The sequence below is a fragment of the Carcharodon carcharias genome, chromosome 4 (assembly GCF_017639515.1).
Source record: "Carcharodon carcharias isolate sCarCar2 chromosome 4, sCarCar2.pri, whole genome shotgun sequence".
NCBI classification, from domain to species: Eukaryota; Metazoa; Chordata; class Chondrichthyes; order Lamniformes; family Lamnidae; genus Carcharodon; species Carcharodon carcharias.
The window spans coordinates 23,174,275-23,199,454 of NC_054470.1; the positions used below are offsets into that span (position 1 = coordinate 23,174,275).

At 39.4% G+C, this 25,180-nt stretch overlaps 1 protein-coding gene across 3 annotated transcripts in view; it reads left to right on the forward strand.

Moving 5' to 3' along the window:
- pcsk5b (proprotein convertase subtilisin/kexin type 5b) overlaps positions 1–25,180 on the forward strand; it is a 458,035-nt gene that overhangs the window by 2,787 nt on the left and 430,068 nt on the right. For all 3 annotated transcript variants that reach the window (XM_041185989.1, XM_041185987.1, XM_041185988.1), the window contains exon 2: positions 7,478–7,582. In XM_041185989.1, coding sequence (XP_041041923.1) covers positions 7,478–7,582 — 105 coding nt within the window. The remainder of the gene's footprint in view (positions 1–7,477; positions 7,583–25,180) is intronic.

Below are 25,180 nucleotides of genomic sequence, written 5' to 3' on the forward strand. Positions count from 1 at the left end.
CCCAGATTGTTGTGTTCAAGTCTCTGGAGTGGGACTTGAACCCCCAACCTTTTGACAAAGGTGAGAGTGCTACCACTGAACCACAGCTGACATGTTGTAAGGATCTTTTTCTCTTTCATTTTCCTTTTTATGAAGAATGGGATTCTTCAAAGCATAGTTTGCCAACAATTCTGAATTCAATTTAAACCACGGGAAATGGTATAGCATCCTAATTCACACCATCAGTCTCCTAAATAAGATATATTTTAATTGGAAACATTGTATTAGGATAATTAGATGGGAGCGATTTTCAGAATTCAATCCTAATTTAATCCATCATTTTATAAATCAGAACATAATGCTATTCAACCACAAGTGGCAGCTACTAACTTCAGGTGAAGGAAGCAATATTACAAAAAGCAGCTGTTGACCGAGACCAGTCTTCATGTCTGTGCCTAGACAATGAGTGTTAGTCAGCTGTTCAAATTTGGTATTGTCATATGCACACTTTTTATTTCTTACCTAGTCCATACCTAACCCAAAGACATTATAGCAATTGAAGCATAACTTCCCGCTTGAATTCACTAAATTAATTCAAACAGGAATTGAAGTGAGAAACTTGCTTTTCTCTAATTTATTAGTAAAATGCACTGAGGCATATAAATCAGGAAGGCTGAGGTTCTGTATTGAGTTAATATACCTAAGCTGTTGTGTTCAGAGCATTACAATTGGTTTCAGTGTCCCTGGCCTTATTAGTGGAGAAAATCAATAATCAGCGGTGGGATCTATGGCTATCTAGTGAGTGAAAATGTGTGAGAATGGGCGTCTGGTGGGGACAGAATCTGTTTTGCTACGATTTAGTTGAAATGCGTGCTAATACTTACTGCCTTGGCTCACGTGGCTGCTTGTGAGAGGCACTCGAGGGTTGTTGTCAACCATTGTACTGCGTCATTGTAATGAGTCATCCTCATAATTTCCTTAGACAAGAAGAAGCAATAACTTGAAATAATGTCTCAACTTCTGAGACAGTAGAGCTGTACCATGAGATGTGCTTATTCACTGTACTGGATTGAGGGATGAAGTCAGAATTAATTTTGTCAACAAACTATACCATGAAGACTTTTGGAGTTATCTCAAGCAGCCTAACTTAAACTTTTTTATCTTGGTTACCCTATTTTGGAAACTGGAATTGCTCTGAAATGCAGTCTGTTGCTTAACAGTTGTTTCTAAATCCTTTCCATCTTCTGAATGTGCTGACTCATGCTGGCCTATAGTTTCACAGGTGACAATCCTCCTGTACCTCAATGAAGAGCCAGTTTTTCATATCTGAGCTTATTGGTGATCGGATATTTAAATATGTTGAGTATCCTAGCTATCTGATCCTACTTGCACTCTGTGTCCACAGCTACAGTGTACCCAGGTTGGGATATTCCTGGTTGTTTGAGCTTAATATAACAGTTAGTGATGATTTTACTCAGTATGTATTTCGAGTTACAATTGGTATTGCTTATTTACAAAAGAACTAAATCAAAATGAATGGAACATGATGCATTAATTCATGTCATGTTTGCAAAAGCAGTTGGTTACAATATAATTGTAAATTGGATTTGGTACTGGATTATCTAATGCATATATACATAGTGCCATTATTCTTTGATCAGCATAACTCTTTGAATTGAAGGCATCCACCATTGCAAGAATCAATTGTTTCAGATTCTGGTTTGTGGAAACAATATAACTGAAGCGTCTACAGTTTATTTTAGTGAGAGAAGGACAAAAAGCTAATCACTTGGGTTGAAGAGTATATTTTATAATTTATATTTTTTATGATCACATATATTCAACTGTTAGTCTGCTTCTTGTAAAATATTTATCCCCTTTTGGGATGTTCTTTTATTTGTAAAGATTGTTTATCTACTAGGAACACTTGTCTGAGTGTTGAATGTGCATAGAGTTTTGGACTAGATAGATTGTTGAAATAAGGAAGTGAATTATTCCTAAATGAATAGCCTTTGGTAGTATCGATTTTAATTAGCAGCAAACATCTTATTACTGTTATTAATCATTCACTAAGGTATACCTTTTCTGTTATGTAAATAAATTATAGAAAAAAATAGTTTTTTATCGTTGCGACTACTGCTTTTACTGAACAATGTTGAAGATGTTCTTGATTCCTCTGCTTCTGTGTTATGACAACTTGCCCTCGATCTGATCCCAAAATTACTGTATTAATTAAATCTACATTTTGCTCATAAGTAAATGATAAACTAAAAATCTGTATTCTGAACATAGTTCATAAATCACAAGCCATTTTCCTGTTGAAAATATGATTGTTGCCACAATTAGTGGACTGTTAGAATAAAAACAATTTTCAAAGAAACTGCTCTTCTAAAATCTTTTTTGGCCATAACTTGTGTTTTAATACACTTTGTCCTTCCTATTCTTGTTATCACTTGCTTCCCTTTGCCTGGAGGTGTTGGGCCCAATTGTGGTGTTCTTACTGCTACTGGGCTCTCATTTACTAACTCAGTACAAACCATACATTGAACCTGGAAACTACTTGTACAACAATATCTGGTGAATTTATCCACTAAGTCAAAGGGGCGAATTTGACTAGTTTCACCACTCAGATAATATCTAAGCATTTTATTTAGAGGACATAGAGAATGTGCTTTCAGTTATTACCTTAGTAGCTTGGGATCAATTTCCACCTCAAACTTTGTAATTTTAATGGAAGTATCATCAGTGCTTGTGTTTTGCTTTTCACACTATCTAGAAGGAAGGGGTCTGCATGCACTTTCACATTGACTCCAGTATGATTTCAGCTGGCACACAACAAATGGTCAACCTAGATACCAGTTCCTGAACTAGATTGTTTCAGTTATATGTCTTTTAAATGAGCTTTAGTTGCCAATTTTCAGTGAAAATGCCATGTGTGACATGTTGGATGTGGGTACGGATATTTAAATATTGCTTCCTTCATCCGAAGTTAGTAGCTGCCACTTGTGGTTGAATAGCATTATGTTCTGATTTATAAAATGATGGATTAAATTAGGATTGAAATCTGAAAATCGCTCCTATCTAATTATCCTAATACAATGTTTCCAATTAAAATATATCTTATTTAGGAGATTGATGGTGTGAATTAGGATGCTATACCATTTCCCATGGTTTAAATTGAATTCAGAATTGTTGGCAAGAATGTGCTTGTGCTTTAAATTATCCACTATTCATTATTAATTGTCAGTTTTATTTGGTTACCCCAAGAGTGGTTGTTGTCTGAAATGGCAATCTCACAGTAAGGTACAGTAAGGTCTAATGACTGTGTTTGAGTAATATAGGGGGAATTCTATATTGCAACTAGCCTGTATACCTATCACTATATTTTAAAGCAGGGACAAAAGTTCTAGTGCTGATTCCGAATGTCAACCTTGATGAGCAGAAAATGTATTTTCAAAATATTTAGAGAACTTAGAATAAAAAGATATTGACTATTGATGATACTTACACAAATGTAAGACACGAAGAAAAGGAAATTTGGATCATTCTATTAGATCTTAATCCAGAATTTAGGATATTCCTTTCTTTTACTTTTTGTCTGTTAAATACTGTTGAATCAGAAATATGACTTGACTTGCCTTCATGACGGAACTGAATGTCAAATCTAATTTATGATGACTATGAAACCTGTTACTCTACTCCCTTTTATACTTCACTTTTGTATATGTTCTCTTTTAGATTATGTGGCAATGTAAGAAAATGCTTTTGGCAAGACATTGAGAATGCTTTAAGAATCAATTCAAACTGCAGAACCCTATTTCACGGCAATTATATGGAGGAGATTTAATATGTGTTGATTGTACATACTTGTACAAACTTCCGTCTGCCACTTATTTCAGTGTTTCCAGTATGATGTTGACGGATGGATTTGGCTTAAACCAGAATTGCATTTCTAACTTATAGTCAAGCAGAGTAGCTCATATCTATTATGTAACTGACTGCCTAGAAGTGCTCTTATCTTAATTGATATTGGAACACAACTGGCTATTGAATTGCTCCTTCCAATGCTTAATTTTTAAAAAAATGGCCAAAAGTATTATGGCCCTTCAATATCAAACACAACCTAACAGTTACAGGTGCTAAACTTGTTCATATTTGCAGTCTTTAGGTTCCGTTTACACAAGGCTGTTTGTGCAAGTTGATAGTTTATTGATATTTGTTGCAGGTTGCTTCTAATGTACTCGATTTGCTTTATTAATAAGCCATTTTTAATAGATAAAAGGTATAATTAATACTGTAACAATCTGGGTTCTACACTGACATCTTCAATAAATTATTGTACTCAGGAGGCCTTATCACAGAATGCTCGCTACTTCTGTAAGCAATGAAGCCATTTTAGTTACCTTGTATGCCTACTTGTGTGTGGCAGTCTTATCAATATTTTGTAGTATTGTTGCTCTTTCTTCTCCATGATTTATTTGGAAGAAAAACGAGCAAATTATGAAATCTGTGGCTACTTGGAACAATCAACACATGTAGATTGATTGAAGATGATAACGTTGATTCTTTCCTCATCTCTCGATCATCTGTTTTAAGATGTTCTTGATGTGGGTGATGCCGGAAGGATATTGCATTTATTGCTCATCCTTAGTGGCCCTGAGTTGGTGGAAGTGAGCTGTAAGTCTGGAGGAGTAAATTCACCAAGTGACTCTGGGGTGAATTACATTCCATATCCTAATAAACTGACCTTTTTTTATCTTCCCCCAACCCCAATAAAATTGCAAGGAACATTGTTTGTCCATTTTCTTTTTATTAAGAATCTGCATTTGATTCTCTTGTTCTTTATGCAATTAGCTTCTCTCAACTCATATCCCAGTAACCTTTGTGAAGTGAACTGCTTTTCAACAGACAATTTATATCAACAAGTGGATGTTTTTCTTTCCCAGAAATCAAATGTTTTTGTAATAGTTAATCTGCAGGTTTTTGTTTAACTTGTTGTTATCTTTCTCATGGGGCCTCTTTGTAAACTAGACCTTGTGACTTAATGGGACCCACAGTGCCATGCTTAAAACTGCTCTGTCCTATAACTTAATCTGAAATAATTTGAAGCACCAACATGTTCCTCTTAGGGTTTGAAGAGAACTCAAATAGCCATCCAGACTAGGGACAGGGAAGTGTGTGCTAGGATGACTGCCTCTTTTTTTGCTACTGAGGACACTAATTGCTGTCCCTTGACTAGATGTGGAAATGGACTTGGACGAGATTCCTGTTTAATGCCTAGTGAATCCAATTTGTATGAACAGTGGCTGAGGGCAGCATTGTACCTAACTGTTATCCCCATGGTTACATGTCTAGAATTGTACACAAAACAGTATGACGTGGAACTCGAGGATGGCTAGTGCCATTAGAACTGTGTGCCATTTTTTCAGAGAAAGGATGATGATGAGAGTTGTCAATAACTTGTCCTACTTGTTTTTGCAAACAACATAGTTGGTGCTAAGTTCCTTATACCGCGATACATTTCATAATTTTACAAACTTACTAATGCATATAAGAAAAAGCAAAAAACTGCAGATGCTGAAAATCCAAAACAAAAATAAAAATACCTGGAAAAACTCAGCAGGTCTGGCAGCATCTGCGGAGAGGAACACAGTTAATGTTTCGAGTCCGTATGACTCTTCAACAGTCATACAGACTCGAAACGTTAACTGTGTTCCTCTCCACAGACCTGCTGAATTTTTCCAGTTATTTTTATGTTTATTTTTGTTACTAATGCGTATGCCTGACAGAGAACAAACCTTTCATCCCTATTCTCTCCTATCTCCAGACCAATTACTAACTCATGTCACAAGGTTATTATTGCCCTAATTTTGCTGCTAATCTCTTGCGCAGTGCTTTATCCAATGCCTTCTGGAAGCTTGTACAGACAGCATCATTGATACTCTCATATATATCATGTTGATGACCTCTTCAAAAAATTCAACCATATCCATCAGACATGACCTTCCCATCAGAAATCCATGCTGACTCTGCCTTTGATCAGTTGAGAATTGTCCATGTACTCATTCCCTCTGTCTTTGATAGATTTCAAAAATTTCACCAAACTTGATATTAAATTAACAAGTTTGTATCACTTGGTCCCTCCCTCCTTGGAGAATGAATTGGTCTCCAAAGCACAACTTCTGAGAATTTGGACTAGATTGAAATGAATACCTACCCAGAATACTACTTCCCATGTATGATATCATGCAATGGACAAGTTAAGACTTTCCAGCAAACAGTCACTCACAATGTGTTGGAATCACTTCATTCATATGAGCTTAATGGAAGTTGACAGCAGGGAGCCCGGGAACAGTCTCAATTGGCAACTTCACTGGGCAATTCCTAGGCATGCAGATCTGGGTCAGACAGAGGTCAAACCTTTGGCCTCCAGTACAGCATGCTTAAAAAAATCTACAAAAATCCAGAGTAGAAGTCAAATACAGTGAGTGGGAACTCCTTACTTAGGTTTCGTGCAACTTCAGACAATTGATTCAGAAAAGTGCATTTAATGGATTGTGTAGCCTGCTTTATTTTCTATATTATGAGGAGCATTACAAAAAAGATTCAAATTCACTGTAAATATTGGTCTATTCATATTGTATAACATTATAATGGCCTCACTCCCTAGAGTGTTCAACAGTGCACCTTCTAGAATGTAGGAGAAACATGAGTGTGTGTTTGAAAATGCAGTATCCCATTTTGAGTTGCATTATGACTCTTATGACTAGATATTGATCAGGAGGAGTGACCTCTGATCATAAGACATGGGGTCCACCACCATCAGTCACATTCAACTCCAAAGAATATCTAGTGTAGAGCTGAAATTGATAAAAACACAAAGTATGTACTAATCAGATTAAAATGCCCAAAAGATGACCAATCTACAAGCTGAATCATGTAGGCGCATGCAGCTGAGCAATCTTAATTTGCTGTCTATAGATATTTATATAAAAGGCTTTAAATTATAAAATATCTTCAAGTCCTTGTGTTGTGTGGAAAATTTTGCCACGAGCAAGTGTTTTTTTGTGAGCTGTGAGGTTTGTCAACAAACCTTCTACAGCTGCTGCTAGTAGTCTGGATGGTGGCAATTGACAGACCCTTTTTTAATATCACAGTAAGCTGCACTTTTATGTGCTTCTCTTGTGAGTATTTAAATTTGTCTTTGTGGAGGCAGCAAGGAGCTCCTGTCATAAAGGTATTTTTGTCAATATTATTTTAATGTGTGCAAGCAAATTCAGTTTACACCAGGGCTGGAAAATTGCATAGTCTTCAAAGATAATGGTATATTATGTATCATATTGCATTTCTCTGTGAAAGATGATCTTGAGGGTCATAATAACATTTGAGATCACCTAGATTAAATTAAACTGAATAATTTATCTAAGACTGACAAAAGGTAGAGAGTTAAATGTTTCAAAGAAAATGTGAGCATTGAATTATTTTCTTTCTTTTCCAGATTGGGTCCTTGAAAGACTATTACCACTTTTACCACAGTAGGACAATGAAACGATCAACAATTTCTAGCAGAGGAACGCATAGCTTCATCTCAATGGAACCAAAGGTGTGCACATTCTTGTATCCTTTCATCTTTCTCTTTCGATAATGAGTAGCAGAGATGGACTGTTTTATTATTAATTAGTAATGCCATACTAGGAAATGTTCTGTGATTAAGTGCTGAACTTGGAAGAATTGACGTATGCTATCCGGTAACCATGAGAGGGAACAATGTTGAGAGGACTGAGTTAGACTTGGAGAGTGTTCAGTAGATAATGTAGAATAGTGAGATCACTGAGGGGAGTGGAACATTTATTGAATGTAATTAATCAAGGTGACATTTGAATTTTGCACTGATGAGTCACAAACTCTTCAAGGGTTTCACCATCATATTTGATATAAGTAATGTAGTCGGGAGTTTGAAAGCAGATGGTATTTCAGCCAATGAAAGTCAAAATAAGGACAGTGCAAATCTGCCACTAAGTCAACACTGGAAAATTCACCTAACAATACAATGTTTACTGCAGTGTTTATTCAGCATCACAGTAGTGGAAGTGCAGTCAGCAAACTCTTTTATGTAAGGTATCTTCCATGGTGATGCTGCCATTATTTCTGTAATGTCGAATCATAGAAGATTTGTAACTACATACATGAGAAAATTATAGTGGCCTTTTGAGTAAGTGAAAAAAAATGTTGCATTGGAGAGATTTAGTAGTGAGAACAATCCTAAAAATAATTCTAGCAATCTGTACCAATTATAAAGATTTACATGCCTGTGTAATTTCTGCTCTTTCTGTCGTGTGAATCGTTACTACTTAGGATGCGGAAATTTAGCATTTAACCCCACAAAATAACTACCATATAATTTATAACTTGGGACACCTGAATCGCATATCAAATTAGGATGAAAGCCAACTTATCCTTTAGTTGGTCTGGAGCCAGCGGAAATCAAATTTAAAACAAATTGAGAAAGGGGACATCTCCTCATGATCATGTTGTTTCTGTAGGATATTTCTGTGTTCCATTCTCTGGAACCATAATAGGACCTTGACTTTTGCTAATCAGTGAACTATTTGTACAGGCCATCAGAAGGTTGAGCTGTACAGTGTTGTTGTCCTAGAATTTCATATCTACGAAAGATAATGAGGTATAAACTAAAATTATTTGAAATATGTGGAAAGCAGTGTTTTTTTTTAAAAAAATCACCTTTTAACTTTTTAATTCTGTAAAATTGCACATTTGTAGCATGTGAAAATAATTTGATCTGAACGAAGTTGTAGAACAACAGAAACTAGAGGCAACCCTGGCAAAATTGATCCACCAATTTCCTGCTCATTCTGCTGAAGGATTACAATGCCCTTGTGCTCATTATTTTCCTCAGTTTTCCCTTTGTCTTGCGAGTTGCCAAATTTGAGTCTCTCAAACCAACGTTGGGCATTGCTAATCACTAGTTGCTTATTATCTTGTCTTCTTTCTTATTCTTTTCAACCTTGATGGTGCACTCCATTATGTATCGTGGTTCTTCACCTAATTTCTCAATATTAAAAATATACCTTGAAAATCTGTGATTTCTGTCCATTTTGTAATCCAGTTCCAGTCGGAATTTTGTAAATCTTGACTCTCTGCTTTTGACTGAACCTAATGTTACTTATAAAACAAGGCATCACAGGAAATGTGATAGTTACAATAAATACATAATTAAAGCCTAGTTTAGACACACAAGGCAATGTTGGAAACAATATCTTGAGTTGCTGTGTCAGGAATTGGTGACTGCCATATCCACATGCTTTCCTTTTATTGTTAAACTTTTTACTTTCTCTTGAAAATTTTTTTGATTAACTTCTCAATATCTGCAAATATTGAGCAATGCTTCCATATTGAATATTATTATATTCTGCGTTATGGGACATTAGAACTATCTTCCTAGGCTGAATGAGGTGTAATGCCACACTTTGGTAGCACTCTTTTTTTTAACCTTTGACCAACAAATTCAAATTTTCCTTCAACATCAGTGATGTCATCAGAAACCACTTCTTTTTGGTTCATAGTGCCTCAAATATATTGTTGCCACATGCCCATCTCTTCCCTAATTAGGAACATAGGAGCAGGAGTAGGGCATTCGGCCCCTCAAGCCTGCCCTGTCATTCAGTTAGATCATGGCTGATCATCTATCTACCTTAATGCCACTTTCCCACACTATCTCCATGTCCCTTGATGTCATTAGCCTCCAGAAATCTATCGATTTCTGTCTTGAACTTGCTCAATGATTGAGCTTCCACAGCCTCTGGGTTAGAGAATTCCAAAGATTCACCAATCTCTGAGTGAAGAAATTCCTCCCCATCTCAGTCTTAAATGGCCTACCCCTTGTCCTGTGACCATGTCCCCTCGTTTTAGACTCCCCCTGCCAGGGGAAACATTTTATCTACATCCAGCTTGTCACACTCTGTAAGAAGTTTCAGTTTTAATGAGGGCACCCCTCTTTGACACTCTAGGGGATACAGACCTAGTCTCCTCAATCTCTCCTCATAAGACAATCCTGCCAGTCTAGGGATCAATCTGGTGAACCTCCATTGCGCTCCCTCATTGGCAAGTATATCCTTCCTTAGATGAGGGGACAAAAACTGTGCAAGGTACTCCAGGTGAGGTCTCCCCAAGGCTTTATGCAACTGTAGCAGGACATCCTTACTCCTGTAAGTAAATCCCCTCACGATGAAGGCCAAAATACCATTTGCCTTCATAACTGCTCATTGCGCCTGTATGCTACCTCAGAAAGGAGGACATTTCTCTCTAAGTCCCCTCAGTCCTTGCATGTCCCTTTCTCACAGCATTAAATGTCCCTAACCAAATTTATGAATTGCATCCTCTTTGGCAGTGGTGGTACATTCCTCCTTGACCTTGCCACAGTGTTTGATAAAGTTAATCACACTATCCTCTCCCAACGCCCCTCCACCTTCTCTCACTTTCAAGGTATTGCTGTTTATTACCTTAGCTTTTTGGATGGCATGCAACTGGTTCAATTGATTTCGGTAGACTTGTCTCTGCAAGCAGCTTCTTGCTGATTTAAAGACAGACAACAAACATGGCTGTCTCATTATGTGACTCAAGTTCAAAGTCCTATACCAAATAAAGTGAATAGTAAGGTGGATGATGTACCCTATGTTGTGAATTTCATACCTTGAGTATTTGAATGACGCATTTAATTGATAACGCCCTTTTAAATTAGTTTCAGGGAAAGGTATTGATTCAACATCAGTCTCGAAGGTTCCTTGTGTTCCCTCTTGAGACAGGGGCTTCAATTCTCTAAAGAAATCAGGTGATCTTTGGGTAGTGATCTTTTCAGCCTTTTGTGGTCATTTTTATTTTAAATTTAAAAATTACCTTAAAGTTCAGAATATACTGGAACAGGGCAGTCAGTGACTATGAAACAACTGGATTGTCATGAAAATTTATCTGGTTCTCTGATGTCTTTTAGGGAGCGAAACCTGCTGTTGTTATTCAGTCTGGCCTGTATATGATCTAGATGTAGAGCAAAGTGGTTGACTCTTAACTACCCTCTGAAATGGTCTAAGAAGTCAGTCATTTTATCAAATCATTATGAAAGACTATAATAAAACGCACATCAACTTAAGCTTTGGACACAACAAAGTTATGCCCATCCCAGTGTACACTGCAAAGCTTTCCTCACTAGCATCTGGAGACTTGTGCCAAAATCAGGAGAGCTGTCCCACAGACTAGACAAGCAACAGTCTAATATAGTCAAAGCCATGGAATCATACATTACAGTCAATGTTTCAGATTCCTCCATCATGATTCCCGGATATGTCTTGTCTCACTGGCAGGACAAGCCCAACAAAGATGGCAGCACAGCTGGGAGGGAATGACCCTGGGAGTCCTTAGCATTGTATCTGCACCCCATGAAGTCTCATGGCACATATCAGATATTGTCAAGGAATTCTTCTCCTGATTACCAGTGCTCCTGCCTGCCTTCCTTCATCTAATGAATCAGTACTCTTCCATAATGAACACCACTTAGAAATGTTACATTCTTCTATTCGATATGAATATACCAATCATATAACAACGATCAATGAAACAGTAATGTGGGTTGTTTATCTGAAGTTAAGACAATATACAAATAATGATCTGACTCCTATTGCTGCTGCTTTTAGACTGACTACAAGTCATGGGACTAATCCATCACATGCTGCGAGGTGGTAGTGATTGACAGCAATTTAAGATACGGTCCTGAGGTTAACGAGGGCACAGAATGTACCCTGGGAAGCTTCAATAACCGTTGGCAAGAGTGACTCAGTGGCACCAATGCTGCCCAAGGTAGGTGAGTCCTGATGGATATTACTGCTAGACTAGAACCAACAGTGAGGAAAAACCTATTTGTCCTCATCCTTACCAGTCTACTTCTTGCAGATGCATCTGACCAAGACAATATTAATAGGAGTGACTACTATACAGTCCTTGTGGCAATAAAGTTCCTTCTTCACACTGAATGGTGTTGTGTGGCATTATCACTGTGCTAAATAGGATAGATTAGAATCGATCTAGCAGCTCAAAACTGGGCATCCGTGAAATATTATGGACCATCAAGAGCAGCAGCAGAATTATATTCCAGCACAATCTGTAACCTCATGATCCAGCATATCCCTCATGCCACCATTAATATCAAGTCAGGGCATCAATCCTGGTTCAATAGAAGTGGAGACAAGCACAGCAGGAACAGCAGCAGGTGTACCTAAATAGGAGATGCCAAACTGGTGAACCTATAACATTAGTCTACCTGCACCTCATCCATGACCTTAATCATTCTCTCCTTTCACCATTGGTGCACCCTGGTTGCAGTGTGTACCGGTACTTGATGCACTACAACAACTTGCTAATGTTTCTTCGATAGCACATCCCAAACCTACACCCTCAACCGCTTAGAAGGACAAAGGCATACATAATGAAGCTTAGCTGACAGCCCAGGGAACCATTGGTTTTGTTGCAACACCTGCACTCCAGAGAAAACTTTGCTTGATTGACAACTCAAGCTCTCTGATCTCTGTGGGTTAATTTCATAATGTTTAATTACAAAAGGTTAAGTGGTTTCAAGGGCTTGCATTTTTGTTGCTGATACTTTTAAAGGGTCTGATTGACACTTTTATTGCCTTCGAGTGAAGTTCCTTTTTTATTTGAACATAGCAGAAATTTATGAATGAATTAGTTTTTTTTAAACACATCCTGCTGGCACTATAGGGCTCATTGGTTCTATACAGTGTATAGAATGGGCAGGAAATTGTCATAGTTTAGCATGGGGGTATAAGCGGCCATGGGCATGTGGGTGGAAGGGCAGAGTTTTGCATTGGGGTATGAGTGGCCATGGGGGATGGATTTGGGGGCGTAACTTGGCATGGAGGACATGAGGATTTTTTGACCTTACTTTTTAAAAGGCCCTCTCATGCAGGCTATGGTGTACCCCTCTTCTGAGGGGCTATGAACCACAACTCCTTAAAACAGCCTGACTCCATGAAAACTGTGGAGGAGTAGGATATGCTTATCTCCGCAATGGTGCCTGCCAGTTTGGGAGTGCAGGATGTGGGCTTTTGACAGGAACCAGCCCTCACCCTTCAAAGGCATTTCTGAAAACCAGACAGCTCGGGAATGGTATTGGGCATTCCAGAATTGGAACCTGCTCACCACTTCTAAAGGGCTTCAGAGTCATCTAATATGATAAATTCAGGCTGTTCTTTATGAGCATTACTGCATGGTATAGAGATTATATAGGAGCTGATTTTCTTCATATTTGTCAATTGTTTTGCCTGGGCTTTGCTGAAAAGCTTCAGGAACCTCTCTTCACCCCTCTGACAATGCTTCATTTCAATGGAGGATGTAGCGTTTTTTACAATGTTGAATTCCTCATACAGCACGTCCATGCCAATCTCTTTAAGATAGCATGCTTGAATAACATTGCAAAATTCTTTAAAGGATACAGCATTTACAAGGGACATCCTGTTGTGAAAGTTATATTCAGACAAGTCATATATGTCACTCCAGTACTTTTTGACTCTTTTATATAAAAAAATTAAAAAGTCTCTCTCACATTTTCCTGCCACATCTGGTACTAATTGCTTCAGTCTGCCATTCACTGCAGACCCAAAAAACTTCTTGCAAATCCTTCTCTCCAGGTTCCTAGTTGGATCATTCTTCAGCAGTGGTGTAGTGGTATTGTTACTGGATTGATAATCCAAAGACCCAGGATGAGGTTCTGTGGACCTGGGTTTGAATCCCAGCATGACAGATGGCAGAATTTGAATTCAATAAAAATCTGGAATTAAAAGTCTAATGATGACCATGAAACCATTATCGATTGTCGTAAAATCCCATATGGTTCACTAACGTCCCTTTAGGCAAGGAAGTCCGCTGTCCTTACCAGATCCACAATAATGCGGTTGACTCTTAAGTGCCCTCTGTGCAAGGGCAGTTAGGGATGGATAATAAATGCTGGCCTAGCCAGCGATGCCCACATCCATATAAAAAAAAATTACACCAAGAGGACACTGAACATTGCCTGTAAAGCTTCAATGCAGTCCATGAATAGTTTCAGAGCTTTGGTTCATTGGCAACCCCCTCATCCCCGAAACATCTCCATAATTTTTTGGGGCACTCTTCCTCACCTAAACTCTGAAAGTAGCTTGTCACAGGTTTCCAGTGTTTCATTAATCTGTCAATAGTCAGTAGTAGAGAAAGCCACCTGGTCACAGTGTGCCTCAATAGATTGTACTCCTCAGCTTCAAATTCACAGAATTGCTATGTTCTGCTCACAGAAATGCGAAAGCGAGCATCTAAGAATGATGTTTTCTACATCAACGTTAAGGCATTGACGACAGGGTACCTTGTTGCATTCTGCAAAGTATGAGACTAACAGTTGGCTGCAACCATATCCTTTTGAGCAACTTTCAGTTTTTGATAAACACTGTTGTGCTTTCCACAATTAACACTTACAATGTCAGCTGAATATGTGGAAAGTCTTCCTAGGCTGAGATCGAAGCCCTGAGTTTGGATAATGTTTCTGTTGCCACTGCATCTGAGGTTTCCTAGCTATCATTTTAGAAATCCTACAGTAAATGCTGGGCCCTCCTTCTCAAAATTGAAATATTTCAAGACTAAGAGGAAACACTTCTTTGCACCTTTGTTCGAAGCAGCAGTTGTCAAAGGAAATAAAAGATCATTTGCTTTAGAGTAATCCAAGTGCTTCTGTATAGGATGTAGTGTTGGAATGTTCTCGCACACCATTTCCACCTTTGTTTTCCCAAAGTCAAGTTTCTTGCCTTGGAGGAGTCATTGTAGATTTCCTTGTCAACTTTTATGCTGCAATCAATATGCCTTTAAGACCGAATGTGCCTTATGGCATGCTGGACTTGACATAGTTCAGCAGCAGTCATTTTATTGTTTTGAGGCAGCAAGTGATCTTTAAAGAAAAGGTACTCAATGTTGATGTACCTCCACTTCGAGGATAAAATTTGTGCTTCTCTGACAAAACATGTTGATTCACATCTTTTCTCAGTGACTGACATTGATATCACATCGGCACAAAGTGCAGAATGCTTGATGCTTTCTTTCCTGCTTTTTGCTATGAAATCGTAATCTTTTGACCACTCTGGATTGAATAGCATCTTTCTCTTAGGCACTTTGAATTTGGTGAATGGTAATGTGAGTGCGGTGATGAGGATCTCTCTTACTGAGCACTCACTGACCTGGAAATTTTACATGGCTGACATTGGCATTAGCCAATTACAGTAGTAGGACAAATCATATCACGTTGAGGGGACATTATAAAGATTACAGGACTGGTCTGATAGGACCTTATCTTGTGAGCACTTTCTGACCTGGAAATTATTCCATGACCGACGTTTAACCAATGAGGCTTGTACGCTGGTCATTTGAAACTGCCCAGCCTCTACTCTTCAATCATTGGTTGATTGTGACATCAGTCATTTTAAATCATCTCCACATTGGTTGGCGATTGCCCGTGTGTAAATGGACCATGGAGTTGCAAATATCGCAAACTTCAAAATACTGGATTTAAGGGCGTCTGATACTGGAACAACACCATATGTGCTGAAATCCGGAATGTATGGCACAAAACTGGATGAATGACCATCCAACCTGCAAGTTCCTCTCCAAATCACACAACATTCTGACTTGGAAATATATATCGTAGTTGCTTCATCGTTGCTGGGTCAAAAATCCAGAACTCCCTACTTAACGGCACAGTGAAGTCCCTTCACCACACAGACTGCAGAGGTTTAAAATGATGGTTCACCACCACCTTCTCAAGGGCAGTTAGGGATGGGAAATAAATACTGACCTTGCCAGTGATGGCTACGTTCCATGAAAAGGTTCTTTTTTTTAAAAAAAAATCAATTTGCTGAGCTGTGAAGTGCCTTGGGGTGTTTTTTTTTTCATTAAAGGTGGTATATAAATGTGAGCTGCTTTTGAAGCAAGCATAGCAAAGCTGCTGCACTTTAGAAAATGGTACACTTGAATTTACTTCAGTGTGGTTTTAAATACTCCTTAACAGGCGCAATAAAATAAGTGGCAGTGTTGTTTATTTTTTGAATAGCAATGATTGAGCTCTAATGGTGTCCAAATGCAATGAACAATTCAAGCTAACTGGCTTCTCTACCCTTTGTTTGAATGCAGCCAATTGATATGTAACTCTATCACTTGAGTGGAAACGACACATGTACAAACCCATTGTTCTTTTTCAATTGTATTTATTATCAGTAGATTTTCAGGTTTCCTGGTATAGGCGCTCAAATTTTGGAAAGTGGTAAATATAAAAAAAAGTTTTAATCCAAGTATTAGCCTGATTATGATTTTTTTTGTACTTTGGTTGCTGTTCAATTACATCTCCTTGCTTTGCTCTCTAGTTGTTCATGCCGTTTAACTTTGCTACTTTGCAGCGATTGGCAGTCCTGAAATAAGTGAGATACTGCAAATGGTTTTGGTGTACATAAATTTCTGAGATAGTGTAAGGTCTGCATCTCTCTCTTGCAATATTGCTTTTGATGATAAATGTTTATAGCTGTATGTGGAAGGAACACTTTGTTTGGCCATGTGCTATGTGACTTTATGGAATCTGGAACATTTCTGGGTTATGCAGCCCAATGCCATAATAGGGAGTTGATTTACTGAGCCATCAGGGAGCCTGAACGTACGAATTGGGAGCAAGAGTAGGCCATTCAGCCCCTTGAACCTGCTCCATCATTCAATAAGGCCATGGCTGACCTGATTGTGGCCTCAACTCCATTTTCCACCTATCCCCAACTCCCTTCGATTCTTGACTGACAAGGGAGTCAATCTGTACCTTAAAAGGATTCATTGACCCTGTCTTCACCACTCCGAGGAAGATTTCTCTCCTCTATCTTAAATGGGAGACCCCCTATTTTTAAATTGTGTCCCCTAGTTCTAGTTTCTGCCACAAGGGAAACATCCTCTCAGCATCCATCCAGCTATGCCCCCTCAGGATCTTTTATGTTTCAATAAGATCATCTCTCAATCTTTTAATCTCCGGTGGATACAGGCCCAGCCTGTCCATCCTTTCCTCAGAAGATAACGCCTCTGCCCCCTGCAATCGAGTGAACATTCTCTGAACTACTTCTAACGCATTAATATCCTTTCTTTAATAAGAAGACCAAAATTGTACACAATACTTTAGATGTGGTCTCACCAATGGAGCAAAACAGCCCTACATTTATATCCCATTTCCTTGCAATAAACAACAACAATCCATTTGCCTTCCTAACCACTTGATGTACTTGCATACTAATCTTTCCTGATCACGTACCAGAACATACAGGCCTCTCTGTACCTCACATAAATTCTGCATTCTTTCTCCATTTAAATAATATGCTGCTTTTCTATTTTACTTGCAAAAAGTGGACAAGTTCACATTTTACCACATTATACTCCATCTGCCAATTTTTTGGCCACTCGCTTAATCTAACTATGTCCCTTTGCAGACTCCTTTTGATCTCTTCATAACCTACTTTCCTACTTCTCTGTGTCATCAGCAAATTTAGTAACCATACCTTCGGTTCCTTCATTCAAGTCATTTCTATAAATTTAAAAAAGTTGAGGCCCCAGCACTGATCCCTGTCGCACACCACTGGTTACATCTTGTCAACCAGAAAATGACCCATTTATGCTTGCCCTCTGTTTCCTGTTAGCTAGCCAATCTTCCATCCGTGCCAATATGTTACCTACTGGACCATGAGCTCTTGTTTTGCGTAGTAACCTTTGATGTGGCACTTTACCAAATGCCTTCTGGAAATCGAAGTATGACGCTTCCACAGATTTCCCTTTATCCATGTTGCTTGTTACTTCCTCAAAGAACTCTATTAAATTAGTCAAACATGATTTCCCTTTCACAAAACCATGTTGACCTAGCTTGATTGCATTGAGAAGGCCTGTGCTTGGTCTTGGCTGAATGCAGGAAAGAATAACTTTATAATGTAGTTATCCTCTATAGAGGAAAGGAATGGTTTGTTTGAGGATGACCATTAAAGTTCTGTTTAGTCACTTTCTGCATTTTAGCTTCAAGCTAAAATTGTAACAGTTTCAACTTGGCTTCATTATCACACAAAATCTAACCTCATTGAACAAAGCCTGTAATTGAAAGAAAATTTTAGATGCTTTTATTCTAATGGGTGCTTCTATGACTTTAAGTCGTATTGCATGGCTCATTTAAGCTACAGCAAAAGCTTTGTGTCTTTTAATCTAAGCTTGGTTATTGAGAGTTTACTGACCATTTTTCTTCTTCCTCCCCGCCCCCACAATCTTTTCAAAGCTCTTGTGATAGATCATGGCTGCCCATACCTCATTAAGTGTAATATTTAATGTGTGGTTGAGGGGCGCAATGATGATGTCAGTGGTTAAGAAGAGCTGGAGTGGGATGGTGGCAAACTGTCTGTAACCAAGAGGGTGTGCAGTTTTTCTCCCCCAAGTGTTACCTCCAAACAAGTTCGAAATTTTTTTTCTGAAGAAAATTGAAATATTTTGGTCTTTCTATGGACCAGTATTATTTATGCTGTACATTGGAGCAAAGAACTAATGCCAAAACCTACTGTGAATTCGCCATTGAAAATAGTGCAAGCCTCTAAAATTATCTCGGAAACTTAAGCTTAAATTACCTTTTTTATAGCTCTGGCATCCCACTGTTTAGACGGCAATAAAATGAAGGTACTTTCTGATAGTCATCAAATTTGGTTTTGAAAGTATGAAGTTGTAGTGACCTGCCTAAGTGCAGGTCTTTAGTTCATTTCTCTATGCCTCATCACCCTGCACTTGCCTTACCAATTGCACACAAGAGCTTCCTATTTTCAACTTCAATGAACAAAATGACTAGGGGAAAGGGTACATGAGGAGCGTAAGATGAAATCACCTTATGTATGCTTAAAGGCTACACAAATCCACTTCCCAAAGGATCCTGTCCCTGTAAGCAGCCATTTTAACTCTTCTGCCATCCCCACTGAAAATTCTGTTAGTTTGTGCCACTGGCCATGGCTCCTAACCCTGAGCACGGGGCTCTTACAAGGCAATAAGGGCAACTTGCAAAAGGACAGAGATGACTAGCCCTTGAGGTCTCAAATAATCCCGCTACGAAGGAGTTGGTAATAAAAATATTGGGCTAAGATGCTGTTCCAGTTCACTAATGTCTACTTATAGCTCCACGTAACCTGTTAACTTTGATAGGAACACCAACTCATGATTAGAGTGCTTCACAATGTAGAAGAATGTCCCAAAATGCTTCAAAGATGTGAGCAAAAAATTGGGTGATGGAGCAAAGAAGGATGAATGCCAAAAACTTGGTCAAAGAGGTACATTTTTATTGACGGTCAAAATATTATTGGAGCAAGCAAATAGGATGCAAACAATTTGATTTAGAAGGCGATGAAGCTCGTTGCAAAAGTATTTACGCAGGGGATGAAGACAATGGCTTTGATCTTCCTAACATTTACTTGGAAGAAGTTATGGTTTGCCCAGATCGGATGTCTGGCAAGCAGCCAAAGGAGATGATGTTGTAGTGGTAATGTCACTGAACAATTAGTCCTGAGGCCCAGGCTAAAGCTCTGGAAGCACAGGCTCAAATCCTATCCGGCGACCGGTGGAACTTAAATTCAATTAATGGAAAATATCTGAAATTGAAAGCCAACCTCCATATCAATAGTTCCTGAGTGTCACGTGTGCCCAGCAGGGCAGAGTGGAGAGTTTGACTCTCAGTGACGCAATAAGATTTGACCTGGCCTTACCTACATGTGAGTCCAGACCCAGAGTAATGTGGTTGATCCTTAACTGGCCTAGCAAGCCACTCGGTTCAAGGGCAATTGGGGATGGGCAACAAATGCTAGCCTTGCCAGCGATGCCCATATCCCATGAAAGAATAATAAATAAATTGAATCAGGTGATTAAGAGGTAGAATATAAAGATATGCAAAAAAAGGCTACATGATGATGATGAAACCTAGGCCAAAATTAGGGGACAAGACCCTAGAAAAATGCTCTACAACTCCCTCAGGTGATTAAAGCCAGTTCATAAGATCACATGGACTAACTCTTACCTATAAATACAATTAGTTTCTATAAGATGCAGTCAAGGAGCTGAGAGCAGTTAGTGTATAAGCTGACCTCATGGCTTAACATTATGTCACCAAGAGGCAGCATTTAGATGAGAATGGGAAAATGGCAAGGATAAAATTTCAGGACCCCAGAGATGAAGGTGGGAGGAAGAGCTATTAGTAGAGATGCTATAGCTATGGTATTTGGATGGGTAAGAGTGAAACCAAGCAATTGCAGTACCAAAAAAGCTGGACAACAGAGGGAAGACTATGAAGGACGATTATGCACAGAGGCCAACACAAGAACTGGGGTAAACTATTAGAGCCTTTTCTGCTATTCATTTGGATCACAGTTAATCTGTGCTTCAATCCCATTTTTGTCTTTTGTCCCATATCTCTTGGTACCTTCATCTGTCACATAGCAATAATTCGCTTTTTTATAGCACCTTTAAGCATGGTTAAACATCATAAGCTGCTTTACATGTGTGTTATCAAACAAAATTTAACAGTGAATCACAAGGGCGATATTAGGACAGGTGCCTGAAAGCTTAATCAAAGAGGTAGCTTTAAGGAGGGTCTTAAAGGAGGAGAGGGGATAGTCTTGAAAATTTAAACTGGCCCAGCAGTCATAGCCTTTTTGGGAGAGAATTCTATATTACCACTGTACTTTGTGTGAAGAAGTACTTCCTGTTAACGGGCTAACTCTAAGTTTAAGATTATGTCACTTTGTTCTGGCTACGTTTCCCACCAGAAGAAGTAATCTTTTACCCTATTATTGTCATCCATTCACAACCCTCTGGTTGCTTGATCCTGCTGTTTGAGTCCAAATTCACCACATGGGTCTTTTTGTCCCCTTAAGAGTTGCTGCCTACAGTATACAGAGGCAGCAATTCCTGCTACTGGCAAGGAGTGATGTTTATCTGGAGATAAGCTGTGGAATGTTTAAAAACCAAAATTCATACCAGTTAATTTTGTTGTTTTGTAAATCTGGCCACTGTCCAGTGTTAAATATAATGGGACTAAGATTAAGTTTATTGCTATCCTTGATGAATACAAATCCAGCTTCGAGGAACCTTCCCCCATCTCAGCTGTTATAATGTTAAAATGAGAACATGCAGTTGGTTTGATTTGCTTGGAATGTATTGGTGCAGCTTTTGACATTAAAGAGGCCCCTTTAAGAGGGTTTGTTTGCATTGTCATTGGATGTGTGTGCTCCTATCGCTTACATAATCACATTTATTTGCCTGTCAATAAATGCTCAAACAGAGCAGCACTGTCAGCGGTGGATATGCGCCTGTTCTTCTAAGACTCCGAAGAGGAGTAACTGAGCATTTTATTGTGGCACCAGACGTTGAGTGATTTTGTGTCCAGCTTAGCAGCTTTTAACAGTTCTGCTGTGTTTGAGGTTGCAGTGGAAATCCACACAATCCTGATTAATAGTGGGATAGGAAGGAAAGAAGCATCAAATTTTCATAAAGCTAGATTCATTTTAAGGTATGTGACATGGATGTCCAATGTATGATCCCACAGTACAAATATGGATGAAATCAGTGACACAATGGCGTAACAAGCTAAAAAGATCAGAGGAAAAGTTGTCATCCCACTCACGTCTTAACTTGCTCCCCCTTTTCGATTTCCCCCTTCTACCAGGAAACCACAAAGATCCTAAACATTTTGTAAAATAATGCTGTAAGTAGTTCTGTATGATTCTGTGGTTCTGATGAAGGGTCATCAACCTGAAACCTTAACTCTGGGCTGATTTTTCACACTCGAGCCAGGAGTGCAGAGCTGAGAAAATGCCCGACTCCACAAACCCGACTTGGGAGTAAAGGGGCTCCGGCTTAACCTAAATGACATCAGAGCCCTGATTTCGGATATTCCACCGCTGAACCCAGCATCCTCCATTTTCACCAGGAAGTTGCAGTTTGCACATCTCTGCTTCATGGAGTCAGTTGCACATTGAAAACTGCAGATGCCTTCAAATAGATCAAGTTTATTTTAGTGGGATGTCCAGAATGTTTGGCTTTAGACCTTTGAGGGGCAAGTCTAAAGCTGCTGGAGTTATTTTTGAGAGGTAGGATACCTTTTTGGATGGGTCCAGGGACACCTTTTTTGGATGGGTCCAGGGACACCTTTTTTGGATGGGTCCAGGGACACCTTTTTTGGATGGGTCCAGGGACACCTTTTTTGGATGGGTCCAGGGACACCTTTTTTGGATGGGTCCAGGGACACCTTTTTTGGATGGGTCCAGGGACACCTTTTTTGGATGGGTCCAGGGACACCTTTTTTGGATGGGTCCAGGGACACCTTTTTTGGATGGGTCCAGGGACACCTTTTTTGGATGGGTCCAGGGACACCTTTTTTGGATGGGTCCAGGGACACCTTTTTTGGATGGGTCCAGGGACACCTTTTTTGGATGGGTCCAGGGACACCTTTTTTGGATGGGTCCAGGGACACCTTTTTTGGATGGGTCCAGGGACACCTTTTTTGGATGGGTCCAGGGACACCTTTTTTGGATGGGTCCAGGGACACCTTTTTTGGATGGGTCCAGGGACACCTTTTTTGGATGGGTCCAGGGACACCTTTTTTGGATGGGTCCAGGGACACCTTTTTTGGATGGGTCCAGGGACACCTTTTTTGGATGGGTCCAGGGACACCTTTTTTGGATGGGTCCAGGGACACCTTTTTTGGATGGGTCCAGGGACACCTTTTTTGGATGGGTCCAGGGACACCTTTTTTGGATGGGTCCAGGGACACCTTTTTTGGATGGGTCCAGGGACACCTTTTTTGGATGGGTCCAGGGACACCTTTAGAAGACACAAGGTGCCATTTGGGAGATGTAAGAATAGACATGAATGTGCATAAAAAGTGGATAAGCTCTGTAGAATTGTCAAGATTGGGGGTGTTTAAATCCTCTGCCCTTCACATTTTTAAACAAAAACAGACTGCAGTTTAAAAAAAATAATTTCTTGCTGTTTCACTGTTGCAGGATTAGTGTTGCATAATTGTTCCCACAAACGATCACCACAGGAGCTTTCAGCTGTTTCTGCTGTGTTTGAGGTTGCAGTGGAAATCCACACTTCCCTGATTGATAGTGGGGTAGGAAGGAAAGAAGCATCAAACATCCATAAGGCTAGATTCATTTTAAGGTATGTGAAATGGATGTTCAATGTATGACCCCACAGTACAATTATAGATAAAATCATATGGATATTCTAATATTTGTCCTGTGGGGGAATGGGTGGCAGTTAGAGTTGGGCCCTCCACCCTCATTGGAGGCAGCCATGGGGGCTCTTGGATGTGGAAGTGAGATGTGTGGAAGGCCTGTCTGGGTGCTGCAGGACTTGTGAGCAAAAGAATAAACCAGAAAACAGCCCTCTAGTCCTTACCCCTCATGTCCTATCACTCACACTTCCCATGCCCCATCCATATCAACCCATGCCACCTCATGCCTCCTACCCCAGCCCCCATGACCCCTTATATTTTCCATGCCAACCTCTGCCTACTGCCTTCGCCCTTTATGTCCTCATGCCAACTCAGTGTCACCTCATGCCAACCCACCAACCTTTGCCCTTATACTGTCCATGGCAACTCAACCAGTATTCACCATGGGCAGACCTCAGGAGCCATGCTGAGATTAAATAAAATAAAGTTCTGAATATCTATTGCAGACTTTATTTTTAAAAAAACACTCATTCATAAAACCCATTCAGTATATTTAAATTCCATCAACTACTTAATCCCTTAAACATTTCATCCTTTATAAAAACACATATTTGTATTCATAAACCACGCATCAAAGATTTTATAACCACTTGGAGCTGCCAGTCAAACTTTGAACTGACAGGCACCCCACTGTGATAGTTTGCGGGATTAGTCATGCAGCACTAATCCTATAATGATAACCTTAGGCCCTTGTTAACAGATAACGAAATAGCAAAAAATTTTTTTTTTTTAAAACTGCAGTCTGTTTTTGTTTAAAATTTTAAAGGGCAGAAGATTTAAATACCCTCAATCTTAACACTTCCACAGAACTTATACACTTTTGTAGCACATTCATGTCTACTCTTACCTCTCTCAAACGGCACCATGCCCCTTCCAAAGAGGTACCTGGACCTCTCCCAAAGGGTCCCTGGACCAATCCGAAAGGTACCCTATTCTCTCAAAAATAACTCCAGCAACTTTTGACTTTCTCCTCAAAAGTTTAAAGCAAAAAGCTTTGGACATCCCACTAACAAAAATTGGTTATGTTTGAAGGCTGCTGCAATTTTCAATGTGCAGTTACCTCCGTGAACCATGGATGAGCAAACTACAGCTTCCTGGTGAAAATGAGGGTGCTGGGCTCAGGAATAGAACTTCCTGAATCAGGGCTGTGCAGCCATTTTGGTTAAGCCAGAGACCATTTTCGCCCCTGTGAAAATTCAGGCCTCTGTTCCTCCCACAAATGCTGCCTGAATTTTCAGCATTTTCTGTTTTTATTTCAGATTTCCAGCATCTGCAATATTTTGCTGCTTATGCAATTTTTCATGGGCCATGGGGGCGCTGGCTAGGCCAGCATTTTTAAATTGCCCAATCCCTAATTGCCCTTGAGAAAGTGAAGGCAAGTTGCCTTCTTGTAACACTGTAGTCCTAGTGGAGTAGGTACACCCACAGTGCTGTTTGGGAAGGTGTTCCAGGATTTTGACCCAGCAACAGTGGAAGAACATTGATATAGTTTCAGGTCAGGATGGTGTGTGGCTTGGAGAGGAACTGGCCAGGTGGTGGTGTTCCCATGTATCTGCTACCCTTGTCCTTCTAGGTGGTAGTGATCGCAGATTTGGAAGGTGCTGTTGAAGGAGCCTTCGTGAGTTGCTTTTATAAATATTTCTGTGTTTTGAACCAATTGTAAGTTCTTGAGTTTTCACATTCATACTTGGATCTTGCTTGAAGCATTTCTTTATAAATCAAGAATAAACATGCATTTGTGAAATGCTTTTCATGACCATCTGATGTCTCAAAGCACTTCACAGTCTTAATGAAGAATTTATGAAGTGTAATCACTGTTCTAATCTA